A 15,704-nucleotide genomic window follows, 5' to 3' on the forward strand; every position below is an offset into this window, starting at 1 on the left:
TGGCTTCTTAAAAGTTTTCCTTTTTTCCCCCTTCCATCCCAAGGCATTTCGATCAGCAAATCACTCCTGAACTCTGCCCATAGCAAGTACTCTGGGTTCCCAAGAATAGCAGTTCCCCCAAATATTTTGTGACAGTGCATGTAAGAGGAAAAACACTAATATCTTCACTTCCTTTAAATGAAGAGATGAGCAGCTTGACAGTAGATTCCAGAAAGGTGAAAAGTTGACTGATGACTGGTAAAGCTGCAGGATGGAAAACTACTGTGACTTGAGGCCAAGGAGTTTCCTCCTCTGTTTTGTTTTGTTTTTTTTTTTTTTCAGCACAGGATTCCAGTACTAGACACACTGAATAATAAGGGTGATTTATATAACAGGCATTTCTGACTATATTTGAGTTTGAAGGTCAAACCTCCTATACTGACTAGCACATCTTCCTTCAGTGTTAGCATGAATCTAAATGCCTGCAAAATATTTCCCTAGAGAGAACAATGTTAAGTTGGCCACCTAAGAAAGCTGTAAGTCAAAGGAAATATCTGATAGGCTGAGAAAGAAGAAAGCAGAGTAGTACAACCAGCCCAAGCAACTGTCCCTCGTTGCATTCTGCTCTAAAATTTTCACCATGAAAAACACAGTTCCTATGAGAAAAATGAGATAATCCATATAAAGCTGGTTGTTATTACCAAGTAACCATCACTTTTGTCAGCTAATGGACCAAGGTGAAGGAAAAAAAAAAGTTAATGCTCTAATAACAGGTTGTTAAATGCAGCCATGATTGACTTTGAGGGAATTATGAGCCTAATAAAAGTTTCAAGGAACATTTATTCCTTCACACAGGGAGCTTGAAATTGAAAAGAGGGAAAAAAAAAAAACAGTTTTTGAGTTTTGGAAATTTCTGGCTTGCTTCTCAGCAGGAAAGTTCAAGTAACAGGTAGGCTAGAAGACATTCTGACAGGCTAAGGGGGACAACAGGCATGGCTGTGAACACCATTAGGGGCGTTCTAAGGCATTAGGGTGCTGCATAAGGGTAATCTGTGGCTCTACTGAAGTTACAGGGATTTTCAGTGAGGTGAGGTTTTCACGCAAGGAATATAGTAGCTGGAAGTACTTACAGATCACATGCAGGAAGAGTACAGCAGTGTCAGAGCCCAGGCTGTTCTCTGCATATGCAGTCACCTGGAAGATTCCAGCACTCTTATACACATGCCGGATGCCATCCTCAACAGGGCTGAAATTAGCATAGGACACTGCAATGCCATCTCCAAAATCAAGCTGAATGTTTGTCCTCTGGAGATCACCCTGCAACAGAGAAGGCCAGATTATGAAACTGGGCTGGTAAGAGTGATCTATACTACTTACCACCCCATGCCTCAGTTCCATTTCATTAGCATGGACATAAACTCACAATTTTACCAAAAAACCCTAGCTTTGTTCTGTCAGTTCTCAAAGTGGCCAGGCATAAATCAACACCAGGTAATTATATACAAGCAATATTTAGAACAGCTAGACATTTATACCTGTAAAGAGATGTTATTTCCCCATCTTAGCTTTAGAGATTTGGGGAGGGTAACGCCAAACATGCAAGTAACAAAGGGACTATATTTTAATTATCCAGTGCAATGCATGTCTGGGGATTATGTGTCACTGAAGTGGCCAGGGGTTTGCATAGTCTTTCTTTGAATGGGTGGTGTCCAACAAGAGCCTCCATCAAACACAGTGAGGTGGGAGCCACCACACTGATGGTAGGCTAGATACTAATGGGAGAACAATTCCCACATGCACATGGGAGCACTGAGAACACTGCAGGCAGGACAGTGGTTGAAGTGGCTCTCCAATGTGTTCCAAAGAAACAGAACCTAGTCACTGAGATGATATAAGTCTAGCCTAAGACAGTTTTCCTGGGTTCCTGTAATAGTGAGTGGAAGAGAGAGAAGACAGCAATAGACCAACACATGCTATCCTAAGGTAACTGAGGCAGGTGACATGAATTATCTTCTGCAAATATCCATCCCTGTACTCTGATGATAGTCTAGACAACTAGTTGCAGCTAGACATGTAACTAGTTGTACAGGATGAATCCCACACTGAGGACTGACAGGTTTTGTCTAATGTCAGTGTGAGCTGAAATTCCCCCCCCCACCGACAATAACCAGGCTAGCTCAGTCTGGAAGCAAATGAAAAGCTGTATTTACAAGCAAAGTCTAAAATCTACAATGAAATGCAATGAATATGTACAAATATACAAAATTCACAACATTCACAAATATATACAATCAACAGAAAAAGCACAATCGATCTCCCTTTGCTTCCCCCCAAGGGGACCCTCCCAAAGGGGCCTCCCTCTCCCAGGAGCTTCCCCCCAGGCCCCCCTTGGACCGAAAGCAGAGTTTAGTTAGAGCAGAAAGTTGTTAACTTAGCTGCCAAGGTCAGTACGTGTTATCTTCAGCCAGAAGAGAAGAAGAAACAGCAGCCAGACAGCCCAGCAACTGCCCCCACTGCAGAACGCAGAATGTGCAGAGTGCCTACTTTGTTTTGGGTAATAGTTCTTAAACATTTCTATCTATCCAATGGAAGTGTTTAGAACAATCGTTATTTTGCCTTCTTACACCCAATAGTGACTTATTTACATTCTTTCACTTTCTCTGTTTTGAACTTTGCAAGGAAAAATTAAAAAGACAGTTTCAAACCACCACAGTCAGTCAACACCAAGAAAGGGCCTGAATACAGAGGAGAATGAAGCAGACATTGAGAAAACCCCATGCTAGGATGACTGTCAATGACAGCTGTTAACAAAGGAGGGAACACCAGATAAGAGATTCCAGCACTTAAGCACTGTCTTCAGGCAGTAGCTACACTGTTTTAATTTAAATCACGCTTTAAACTACTGTAGCTGAACTGTTGAAGTGTCTGTTATTTGAGTTCCTTGAAGCCTTACTTTTACTGTCCCCAGCTGACTAAAAGTAACACAAAACAAACCAATTGAAGCAGAGCTAAAGCCCACTGCAGTGGTTTCACTAAACTGAAATAAAGCCACACCTCAGATTAAATATCTGGAGCTTTCTATTTAAGATGTGTTGGCTCAAATAATTGCTTTTTATAAAAGGTCTCCACTGTATTCATTATGGGTGAAGAAGAAACCACTAACTTCTGCAGGTGCTCCTAGCCCAAAACTGAAATCAATGCCCAGATATATTAAGGATAAGAGAGAGATTCCAAAGAGTGGGATGTTTTTAAATAGGAAATTCAGAAATATTTCATGGCCATCTCATAAATCCCATTAGAGTTGTAAATGCACAGGGTTAGAATAAAAGCTAACATGCAGGTCCAGTACACACTGATCTAAGGAAAGGAAGCAGTTACGTAATTTACAGCCAGTTCTGATGTACCTACAATCCCTTCATGGCCAGCCCAAAACCTGCAGGGTCCTACAACCATTGGTCTCACTGAAAAAGACCACTGAACTCATAGATCTCACTAAAGCATCTGAGACAGGTATTGTTACAGAGAAATCATGGCTTCATCTAAACACTGAAAATCAGACAAAGGGAAAAGATTGCTTGGGACAACCACACCTGTGACAATTCCTGAAAGTTTTAGAGCTGAGTTAACAAGTTTACCTGTCTGTAGCAAAACACATGGCTTTCTGCCTAGATTCTGACAACCTCACGTTTGTAAGCAATTGTTCATATGGTTCTAATACATTCATATATAGCACAGATCCATTTTGGATTATGGCTATATGGATTATCAGCCCAGGACACTCAGAATAAAGCAGAATAGTGCCTCGATCATGGAAAAAGAGGTTCTTAAATCATGATTAAATAGCTTTCAGTCTGTTCTGACCCAAATGACTAGCAACTAAGACCAAAAGTGCACAACAAAGGCTCCTGCAAGAGAGAAATATCGACGAAAACCAAGGGGTCCCAACTCTGGTCTCCCACTGACTCCAAACTCCCAGGAGCTGCTGTCTCACTGGCACCTGCCATCAACCTGTGTAAGAGGCAATCACAATACTGACACAGGCAGGATGCTGTGTTCTGCTACTGGTCCCAGTCCTGAAAGCATTCCTGATGCTGTCCTTTGGATGGAAACCTGAGAGCACAAAGCAGCTAAACTGCACTGAAGTAGGTCCCCTGTATGGAGACATTCAAGACTGCAGCACACTTCAAAGACTTTGTCTTTCTCATAGGCTACACCTGCATTAACAAATCAGCACATAGAAAGGGAATTTTTCAGATGTGAATTGGTCTTCACACACATACCCATATAATTAGGGTTATTACACATAGTTCCTGAAATGTGGATATTTGGTTATATATGATAGATCTCTCTCCTTCATTGCTCCATCATTCCCACTCCACTGGAGCCACTTTATCAGGGCTCCATTTTCACCTCTGTCCTACTAGGACATTTAAAATAAAAGTATAAATGAAGAAAGAAAGCAGAGAGGACTAGAGTGGTAGTGACACTAAAACCTATCTAAAATATTGAGTAGCCAATGGTGTCCTTATGACAGAAGTTTTTTTAAGTCACTCCAAAAAATTCTCTAGCAGGGTCAAAGTTACACTCCTGGGATATCCAATTATTTGATAGAAAGGCTCCTACAGCTTGTTAAACCTTTCAAAACCACTTCTCAAGGGAATGTTCTGAAGTCCACAAGTTCACTTCAACTGGAAGACACTGCACAGAGGATAAAAATTTGATCTAGGATGGATTAACCACTGGTGGCCTCAGGCTGAAATCTCTTGTACCCATCATGGCAGATCCTCTCTCATGCCTGACATTTCTCTTTTCCTCCTTGCTTCTCCAATATGATTCTGTCTGAAATTAGAAGGGTTGAAGTGGAGGAGGAACAGATTTTTTGTTACTAAATAGCAGCAGACGATCTCTCAACTCAATTATGAGAGTTGGGTCTTCAATGCAAAGCCTGCCCATCACACTAATCACCTTTTCTTTCTCCCTTCCATACCTCTGTATACAGTACCTAAAACACTAAAACAAGTATGCTAGCCCCACACATGATGCCCCATATTGTGGAGTTTATGAATATAGAATGAAATAGAAATGAAATGGAAGTATTATAAATGGGGGGGAAGTCATTGCTGTCTATATATATTCAAAAAGGAACATTTTATTGCTTTTAAGCCCTGTAAACTGTCAAAAAGGAATGAGCTAGAGCCTCACACAAAGATTGGAGCTCTGTGTACTGAAATCAGTGAGCAGACAAGGGGTATTGGAATGGGTGGAGAGGAGTATTACCATGGAACAGTCCTTCGAAGTCATCTGCCCATCAATACTAGCCTGGGAAAGCTTTCCTGACTGGAATCCACACTAGCAAAGTAACAGAACAGTGATTGAAATTTTAGCCTTCTGAAGTTAAGAACCAAACTTCAACTGTTTTCAGGAGGGTTCTATTTCCTCCAACATATATTTAGGGCGGGGATGGGGTGGAGCATATGTACACAATGGGTTCCCAGCCAACACAGGAACATGAAAGGCAGGTCCTGCTTGACCAAACTGATCCTCTGACTAGTGTGACCATGACTAGGTGACCTGACTAGTAGATGAGGGAAAGGCTATGGATGTTGTTTACCTGGAATTCAAAGCTTTCCACACCATCTCCCACAGCATCCTCCTAAAGAATGCTGGCTGGTCCTGGCTTAGAGAGGTGTACTCTTAGCCAGGTAAACAACTGTCTGTATGGCTGAGCCCAGAGAGTTGTGGAGAAAGGAGGTAAATCCAGTTGCCAGCTGGTCACAAGTGTTGCTCCACTGGGCTCAGTTATGGTGGCCAGTCTTGTTTAATATCTGTATCAATGATCTGGGGGGGGGATTGTGTGCACCTCCAGTAAGTTTGCAGATAACACCAAACTGAGTGAGAGTGTTGATCTGCTTGAAGGCAGGAAGGCTCTGCAGAGGGTTCTAGACAGGTGGGCTGAGGTCAGTTGTTATCAGGTTTAACAAAGCCAAGTGCTGGGCCCTGCACTTGGGTCACAACAACCCCATGCAATGCTACAGGCTTGGGGCAGAGTGGCTGGAAAGCTGCCTTGTAGAAAAGGACCCGGGAGTGCTGGTTGATGGCTGGCTGAAGATGAGCCAGCAGTGTGCCCAGGTGGCCAAGAAGGCAAAGAGCATTCAGGGCTGTACCAGGAATAGTGTGGCCAGCTGGAGTAGGAAGGTGATTGTGCCCTTGTACTTGGCACTGGTGAGGCCGTGCTTCAGGTACTGTGTTCAGTTTTGGGTCCCTTACTACAAGAAGAACATTTTGTTGCTGGAGGTTGTATAGAGAAGGGCAACAAAACTGGTGAAGGGTCTAAAGCATACATCTCACGAGGAGCAGCTGAGGGAAGTAGCATTGTTTAGTCTGCCTGAGGGGAAACCTTATTGCTCTCTACAGCTACCTGAAAGGAAGTAGTAAGTGAGGTGGGTACTGGTCAGAACAACTCACCAGGAAACAAACTGACCAGAGAAGGTGCAAGGAGGAAGGAATGAATCTGTATGACATCAAGGTATGTAAAAATTAAGACCTAGAGAAATTATTTCTTTCAACTAAGAAGGAATACTTTGATGACAAATTGTTTCAAGGTCACCCTTTCAGACTGACTTACTTTTGCCCAAAATCTCAGTGCCTTTTTCCACCCCTTTTAAAATGTCTATTCCTTTAAGAAACAAACTCAACACACAATTCTCCATGGAATAAGCTGTTCACCCCCAAACACATGTTCTTGAAAATCCTCCTCCCTTAGAAAAAATTGTTTCAATGAAATGTTTTTTCTAACTGTCATCATTTTTCCACAAAGGACATAGAGTGATCCACCCTCGCATATTTATTCAGTTGCTTCTTCAATCTCTAAAGCCTTGTAAAGACTCTACTCTTCAGCTACCTTGACTGCTGTCTTATTCCCCATCTGTTTATCATTCTTTGTGTGCAGCAGTTCTGCTTCAGTTCCTTAATAAATTACTACTAGATGCCTAATTTTTAGATTATGTCTGTTCTTTTCTGAACTCCCACTCACACTGTCTATACACATCGTCTTACCATGTCAAGTCTAACGAATATAAAAGAATCAGCCAGGTAGACAAGAAATCCACTTTGTACAAAAGCACAGCATGCATGAACCTCTGAGGAAGCAAGTGAAGAGGCCTGTCAGATTAGTGTGGTCCCAATGGAACATTTAGTTACTGTATAAGAATTTGAATTAATAGAAGTGTGTGTTTGAAAAAGAAAAAAAAAAAAAGGCAACAAAAAGGTAAAAGGTATCAGGAGAAAAAATTTCTCCATGGCAGGATGTTTAGATTTACAACAGCTTCTTGTATTCTCAAAGGTCTAAACTGCCAACAGAGGCTAGTTCTGGGAACAGGAGGAGAAGGGGCTTGCACTGTTTCTGATTTCCCCAGAGACTTAATGCTGCTTTTTGTCAGAGCAGGATACTTTGGAGATGGACATCTAAGCCTCTGTCATTACTCTTAATGTTTGTGACCACGACATGTCTGACTCCCAGCTGTCTCCAGGTATTGTCCCACAATGAAGTACACAGGACAGAGCAGATGACAAAATGCACTTGTGGTTCTCCAACACCAACTCACTGCATGGCTGCCCCTCCTGAGACACCCACAGATGTTAGAAGTTTCTTTTAACCTTTCTGTTTAACCAGAGAATATATGTAACACAATCCATTGTGGGAAAATCTCTGTTGGACCTCCAATGACACAGTCCACTGGTAGTCAGAAGCCAGAGGGGGAAAGCAACAGCTGCAAACACAGCAGGACTTCTTGTGGTACAGTCACATATAGCTCTAAACACCAAATCAGATCACAAAGGATGGTGAAATCATAAGGGTGGTGAAATCCTGGAACAGGTTGCCCAGAGATGGGGTGGAAGCCCCATTCTTGGAGGCATTCAATGACAAACTTGATGGGGCCCTGCTCAACCTGCCTGATCTAATTGGAGATATCCCTACTCACTGCAGGGCGACTGGATGAGATGGTCTTTGAGGGTCCTCTCCATTCTATGCTCATTTGAAAATCCCTCCTGTCAGCCTGAATGCATACCAAGTTTTGCACCCAGCTGTGTATGCAGCTATCCAACTCTCCACTACATCACAAGTCTTGGTGACACAGGCTGCACAATACATGTTTGCCAAACAGAGGGGTACCTGAGTCAGAGAGATCACCAGAAGTGCCTCACTATTTTGATGCTGCAGGCACCAGCATGGCCTTGTATCATTTATGCTACTGCTGGGTGCAGAGGGAATAGTACCAATAAATAAATAAAACAGATATGGGCTGGGGAGCTCAGAGGTGGTTTGAGGAGGCTCAGCTCCTACTGCAAAGCAATAGCTCCTCATGCTCTCACTGCTCCTCATGAGTCTGAAAATGTTCCCCACTGTTTTTAACCTTTGTCAGTAAAGCCTCAGCTAAACTTTTCATCCCAGAAACAGAATTATTAAGCACAGAGACACTATTTCTGCCTCACAAACTCAATAAACTGCAGTTCACTGGAGGCAACAAGCAGCTAGTGGGGAAATGTATTTTGGAACAGATCTATCTTCCTTCAGTGTTGGCTTCATCATGACAAACAGACAAGCTAACTGTTCAAATACTCCTTTGGCTTGACCCATCATAGCTTGTTTGTACATTTCACACATAGCCCCGTTTCATTAATTCTTCTAAATCTCAGGAGTGTTCACCATTTCATGACTCCACCTGATTGCTATTTCCCTGTCAGCAGCCTGACAGGAGAAGGAAAAGAATATCAGTCATGTCAAACAGTGAAAGGTTTGCTGAGACCACTAACACACCTCTTCCATAAGGATGATGAAAGTGGCATTGTGCCCCTGCTCCGTGACCAACTTCCCATCAGCAGTGAGGATGTGCAGCCCCTGAGGTGCTTTTCCAGGGCACTTCTCCATCTTGGCCATGTACTTCTCTCTCAAGCCATCTGTGCAATTGTTAGACACAATCCTGCGGTACCTGGGGAACAGAAACAAACAGAGACTGGGCTCAGCTGGTGGGTAGAAAAGTTTCTTTGTTTTGTTTTTGTTTAGTTTCTCCATATTAATGCATGTGTTTTTTCAAAGGCTAACTGCCTGCACGAGTTCCTTACTGAAAGGAAGAATCACAGAAACCTAAGAGTGGGTCTAGAAGAGAACAATGAGACTGGTGAAGGGACTGGAGGGAAAGTCTTATGAGGAGAGGCTGAGGGAGCTGGGGTTGTTTAGCCTGGAGAAGGGGAGACTCAGGGGGGGACCTTATCACACTCTATGACTACCAGAAGGGAAGTTGTAGTAAGGTGGGGATTGAGCTCTTCTCCCAGGCAACTTGTGACAAGAAGAGAGGGCATGGCATGAAGCTGCACCAGGGGAGGTTTAGGTTGGATGTTAGGAAGCACTTGCTCATGGAAGGGGTAATTAGACACTGGAATGGACTGCCCAGGGAGGTAGTGGGGTTGCTGTCCCTGGAGGTGTTTAACGAAATACTGGATGTGGCTCTTAGTGACATGGTCTGGTCAGTGTGGTGGTGATAGGGCATAGGCTGGACTTGATCATCACAGAAGTCCATTCCAGTCTCAGTAATTCTGTGATTCTGTGAATGCTTTACTCAACTGGATAAAGCCAAACAAATCCCAGTACAACTTTCTCCAGAGGTTCCCAGCAGCACCACTGAGAACAGACATGTATTGTGGAGGTGAATTACCCTGCACTGCTAAAAGGCAGAGAACTCCAAGCCCCCATGCCTGCAAGACTACACCTTCCATCCTAGCTTTTTAATTATGATTTTGATTACACTTTCCCTGCCTCCACTCTGCTAGAAGGCATTAGGAATAATCTGCCAAGAGATTTGTCCACTCCAATTTTAAAATGATTCAAGGAATGGGTCCTTCTCTTGGCTTATCTTGGAAGAGATTAGCTAACTAGCATGACACTTAGCTACTCCCATTGTTGTTGAGGGGGATTAGCCCTTTCTAGTAATATCACTGTAAAAATACAGTGTTGGTTAAGACAACAAAGACCTCAACTATTCCTCTTGCTATCAGTCAAGAAGGCTACAAGCAGTCATACTGGCCAGGACTCTTGCAATTACATTCTGTATTTATAGCAACCTTTCAGCCAAAGTTAAGTGACTCCAGACTCCCAGCAGCCTCGTTTTGTTCAGCCACCTGCATTGACCAGCCATGAACAACTCTGCCATAACAATCAAGCACACAGTATCCATGACTCAGATGCAGCCCTGCAAAGTCTTCACAGTCTGAGTTGTCTGAGAAGGAACATTGCAATTTTGTGCAACCAGACTCTCAGGGTATCCACCACACCACAGAACAGCATTTGCAAAGTGGTACTATCATAATAAACAAACACTAGCCATCTGTTCTGGGTAAAACCAAGAAAAAACAGGACAGGTATCTTGTCTGAAATCACAAGGCTTGGTACATCTATAAGTGAAAATAGCAGAGGGTGGGGAAAACAAAAAAAAAGAGGTGGGAGGAGGAAGGGATTAAAAATTGCTCATTTGAGCCTTCCCAGAAGCTGTTATAAATAGGAGTTGTAAGATGGGAAAAGGTTCAATGAAAAACAATGTGAAACATCTCGAACCTGTCCTTTTAAATGTTCGGCTGTCTCTCAGACAGACCTACCTGAATCGTGATTTAATATTGCGGAGAAGGGGAGCTCCCAGCCTAGGCTCCAGGGATCACACATCACTCAACAGCAATACAATATCTACATGTCACTTATGTTAATGTGCTTCTCCCTGCCTGTGAGGAATGAGGCAATGTTCCATACAGATGCTGCTGCAAACATTATCTCATAAATAGAACTGGAAGAGAGCCAGATAAGATGCAGAGAAAAAAGACCATCCAGGTTCCCATACCTACTGCAAGGTCAGCAAAAGCAGAGAGATTGCAAGATTCACTTACCCAGTGCTGTTTAAGTAGCTCTGACCAATGCTGCAATCCTTGGACAGGGAGGATGGGCTGAACCAGAAGGCTGGGACACAGCGGTTGTTGCTGTGCCTCTCATACCCATAGTCACTATGGAGATAAATCGTGAGTGTGTCACTGAACTCATTCAGTAGATTTAGATCATAGTTTTGGGTGACATTTTTGTTTCCCAAAGCACATGTGCATTTGTGGCTCTTCAGATGGAGGGCACAGCATCATGTATTGGGCTCATCCACAGACAAAGTGCTTGAGCAGTCTGAACACAAGTTCACAGAAGATAAGCAATACCTGACCACATCAGAACTACCAACCTTGCAGAGAAGTGGGGGACTCCTGTTCCATTTGCAACAAAACATGGGCAGAGATTCAAACAGAAAGTGGTACTGTTCATTTCTTTTAATCTCTAATAATTTCACATGTTGGGTCCTTTTTGTTTGCTTGCTTTTTGCAATCTTTGCTTTGAGAATAAACCAGAGCAGTTCCCAGACCTAATGCCACTTTTTCCCAGTGAAGCAGTCAGGAATATAAAACACTAGGATCACTTCCTAAACAAGTAGCTAAGAAATGTATATTTAAATATGATTGGCCTGAGAGAAAAATATAGCTGACTTTTTTTACAACACTAAACTAAAACAATACAGCCAATTTGGTGGTCTAAAGATTACATGGTATAGGGTCACATGGGAAAGGTAATCCAGGGTACTGATTTTTCCTTGGACCACCAAAGAGTGGAAGTGTATACAACCACCATTCAAGGCTTCTTTTCACAGCTGCCTTTGCATGTCAACACAATGATGAAGCAACAGGATTAATTGAAAGCTTTCCATAAGTTTTAATAGGCTCTGGATCAGGTTTTTATGCATAGCCTTTATTGGCAGGCTGAATTCTAGGACAAAATAAAAAGAGATTCTGGATTTTTGCCTGAAGCACATTAACAAATGCCAACAAACTAAACCCCTGTGGAAACACAGACACTACAGAAGCCACTGCCTTGAAATCTCTCTGTGCCCTTTAGGACACTGTGTTTTATCTTTCTCCTATTCAGAGTCTGAACAGTCAACAGAAAGTGTCTAGGAAGGCCTTTGGTGAGACAAAATTTTGCTGTGTCCCCAGTGACCCAGGCTGCTACTGCTCCTTCTTTTTTGGAGGGCAAAAATTCTGCAAACTACTTTAAAAGGTTCAGAGATTCCCTAATGCTCTTTCTCTCAACATTCAATTTAATCATTCTCAGTGGGTCCGACCTGCACAGTCAAAAATGCCTGGCAGTGACTTCGTAATTAAAAATATTCAGGAGGAGCTGTACTTTGCCCCAAAGAAGAAAAGAGCTGCATAAATATTTAATAAAATTAAAGACAACATTGCTGTATGCCCTGAAGGTTCTGTGCTTGTTCATTAGCTTCTGGTAAATGTATATTAAAACCTCACATGCTGCCCACCTTCCTTCTCATAAGCCCCAGGGTTTGCATAAGTTAAGGAAATAATCAAGTCCAGCTGCTGCGCTGTCTTTCTCAGGAAAGCCATCTTGACAGAGTAAATAAAGAAGCAGGAGGAGGGAAAAGAAAGATCAGTGAGTATTTTAATAACACTTCCAAGCTCCTTCTGCCATTCTCTTTGTCAGAAAAAGGCCAGGGTTTCCTTCTGCAAATGACTGCGAGGGTTGGCAGGAGTCAGCCCTGATCTTGATTCAGGAGGATTTGTTGAACTGGGGCCCAGGATCATGATTTATGCCCCTGAAATTCAGATCAGCCTTATACCTAACAGCAGGGAACAGATAGCACTGCAACATGAAGCAGACAGGCACAAGGGCACTGTAAATGAATTGGGAGGGAATGCAGCCCTCACAGCTTGTGCTGTAGGGCTCCTGCAGTCATTTGTCCTGTCTGCACAACTCCCAAAGGCAGGTGTCATCACACCTAGGAGTATGAAATGTTCTCTGGTCAGAACCAGCCTCCAAATCTATTTACTGGGGACACAGAGGGACTGTCTGTTGGTACCTGCTGCTCAGTGTACACACACAACCTCAGCTGCTGACTCTCCTGTGTTCCCTAACACTCCATAGGAGTTCATACACAAGAGACATGCTCATCAGTGCTTCCAAGAACAACTGACAATTGTGAACCCAGCCAGAAAAGCCTGAGTGGACATCTTTCCTTTGCAAAAGCATCAAGTGAAAGAGTAGGAGCTATCCTTCCAAATGTAGATACCCACAGTGGGGACATATTTCCTTCTAGTCAGTGGAGGCAAAGGCAGATGAACTGTATTCTAGAATAGCCTGTGTCTTGCCACTGACTACATAACTGTCTCATCCTTTAGAAGCCACAAGTCAGAGCAGATGAGTCCATCCTTTCTCTGTGCAAATTATTTCTAAGACAACCAAGCTTGGTGCCCTATTTCCAGCACCACTAGCATTTTCTCCAAACTGATTTCTCCAGACCTTCTTCCAGTCAGCCCTGCAGACTAGCATCAAAACACAGCCTTAAACTGAAGCTGGTTCTTCCGATTCTCCATCACCAGCTGTAACAATTTTGCCACAGGAAGTCATTTAACAGTTCTGTTGGAAGTGAAAGGTGTAAAACAAAAGCCAGCTTGCTGCCCTCTAACTGCTTTTCCTCTGCAGGACTGACAAGGTTAACAGCAATATTCTCTCCTGTTAGTGGGAAAGTTAAGCAAAAATGATACTGAATGCATGCAAGGAACACACCGGTTGACTGAAAAGGTGCAGTCTGATGCAGACCCTTTTCAAAGGCAGAACAGCACTTAAAGGCAATTTAGCTACCACAGTTTTCCACTTAGAGCTTAGAAAAGGCAAGCTTCACTGTGAAAATTGAAAGCTGGTAAGGCACAAAGCTGCAGAAAAGTAGAAGAAAACCCAAAGAAGAAAATTCGTTAAGTGTCTCTGGAGATTGGTGCTTGGTTCAGCTAAGAAGCATATGCCAATGTCAAGGGCAAATACTGCAGGGCAAGGTAGTTTGTTCATCCTGCAAGTCCCTGTGATGAGAACAAAGAGGAAAGATCTCCTGAGTCAAGCTAAGGAGTCTCAGATGTAATTCTGGCATTAGAAACAAATTAAACATCCATCCAGATAAGACGAAAATCTGTGTTCTATATCCCTGAGCCTCTCTTCGAGCCAAACTACTCCGATATTCGAGGAGACACTTTGGTCTGTAATTTTCATTCTTTTGTTACCATATTTTAATGTATCCATATTCTAAAAAGAACTGAGTCTCATCTGGCTTAAGTCCAAAAAAGTGTCCAGATCTCACTCCTCACGTCTCTTCAGGAAGGATCAAAAGTAAGGGAAGTTTTCAGGAATCACACCAGACCCAAATCAGACACTGATCTTGATACTGTAAAAAGGAAAATGTTTTCTCAGTTGATCTGCTTTCAGAGTATTCTGAACTCCATTTGAATGATACTCTGATCATTTATGCTGAAGCATCACAGCTATTGCAAGTCTTAAATCTTTGAAATATTGCCCATCACAGGTTGCCTTTAGGAATTTCTTGTGCACAGGCTGTTATGCATTCTCCCTGATAGTCAAGCAATATCAAGCAGTGGTTTATTTTTTTCCCTGGTTTATTTTTAAGCTGCTTTCAAAGTGACCTTAAAGCAGTTTGGAAATTATGGTCCCATTAAGTTAGAAATACCAGTATTTATGTACAACAAGTAACTACATCTGACCAGGGTTGGCAGCATAGTCATGTCACAGAAATCCTTTCAGAGATTTCTCAACAGAACATTGCTAAAAAACAACAAACACTCCCCATGAATTCAAAGGAATAATGCAAAAAATGTGCAGGTTTTTCTAGCTTTCTCCCTTCGAAGTGAGGATAGAGAAATTCCGTCTTTCTCCTTTAGGGGACATGATGTGGACCACAAAAGAGGCCTGGCTGTCACTCTTCTGGAATGATGGACAAAAACATGTCCATTAGTACTTGCAATTTTCTGTTTTGAATTCCAGGTTTGGATTGCTCCTGGAGATTAGCAAATCTCTCCTGCAGATGACAGGGACACCTCAGTCATACAACAGGTTTGGGTATCACATTTATGCTGTGTGGTATGAATCTGCACGAGTCCTAGTTTCTCTGCAAGGTTTTCTGTCTGGGAAGTAGCTCAGTCATTGCCAATGGTACAAAAACCAGTTTCTGCAAACGTCTCCAGAGCCACATACTCACCACTCAAAGTCCCCTTGACCACAGACACATGGTTCAGAAACCACAGTTTGTGAATAGTCTCGACCCAGGGAACACTGGGCTCCAGGCTTGCGTTTCTTATAGATCTTCCTCTCTCCCATCACACAAGGCTCCCCCTTCATCAGCCAAGGAACAACAGGAGAAAGAAAAACAGAGTTGTAGTGGCAAGCTGGACCCTAAACAGAGCATTTTGTCAAAAGACATAAAAGGCAATGAAAGCAAGCAATCATCCCTGGGAAAGTTGGGAGACAAGTCTAGATCCCTTCTGCGGCTTTTTAAAGTCAAAAGCCACCTTGGAAGGACCCACGAGCACATTTTCAGCACTTAGTTGGGATGCTAATGACAAAATGCCAAAAATGCCTGGGTGCCCAAGCTATTACACTCACTTATGCCATATTTCAAAAGGCATCCATCAATTTATCTAGTCCTAAGAATTATCCTGAAAAAAAAAATGTGAGGTACTTCAAGCTTCTTTCATATGTCAGATGAAATCTACTACAGAAAGAGGTGTCCAGGCCTGAAACCCAGCACAGGGACAACATGTAGGTGTGTAACCCAGGACTTCTGGCTACCCTC

The 15,704-nt window shown here is 42.8% G+C and overlaps 1 protein-coding gene across 1 annotated transcript in view; it reads right to left on the bottom strand.

The window, feature by feature from the left end:
* SORCS3 (sortilin related VPS10 domain containing receptor 3) overlaps positions 1-15,704 on the bottom strand; it is a 306,703-nt gene that overhangs the window by 21,975 nt on the left and 269,024 nt on the right. The window contains exons 16-19 of the mRNA XM_054382068.1: positions 15,111-15,244; positions 10,912-11,025; positions 8,798-8,969; positions 1,110-1,296 (exon numbers count right to left, since the gene is read on the bottom strand). Of these exons, the coding sequence (XP_054238043.1) occupies positions 1,110-1,296; positions 8,798-8,969; positions 10,912-11,025; positions 15,111-15,244 (607 nt within the window). The remainder of the gene's footprint in view (positions 1-1,109; positions 1,297-8,797; positions 8,970-10,911; positions 11,026-15,110; positions 15,245-15,704) is intronic.

The sequence above is a fragment of the Indicator indicator genome, chromosome 7, assembly GCF_027791375.1.
Source record: "Indicator indicator isolate 239-I01 chromosome 7, UM_Iind_1.1, whole genome shotgun sequence".
NCBI classification, from domain to species: Eukaryota; Metazoa; Chordata; class Aves; order Piciformes; family Indicatoridae; genus Indicator; species Indicator indicator.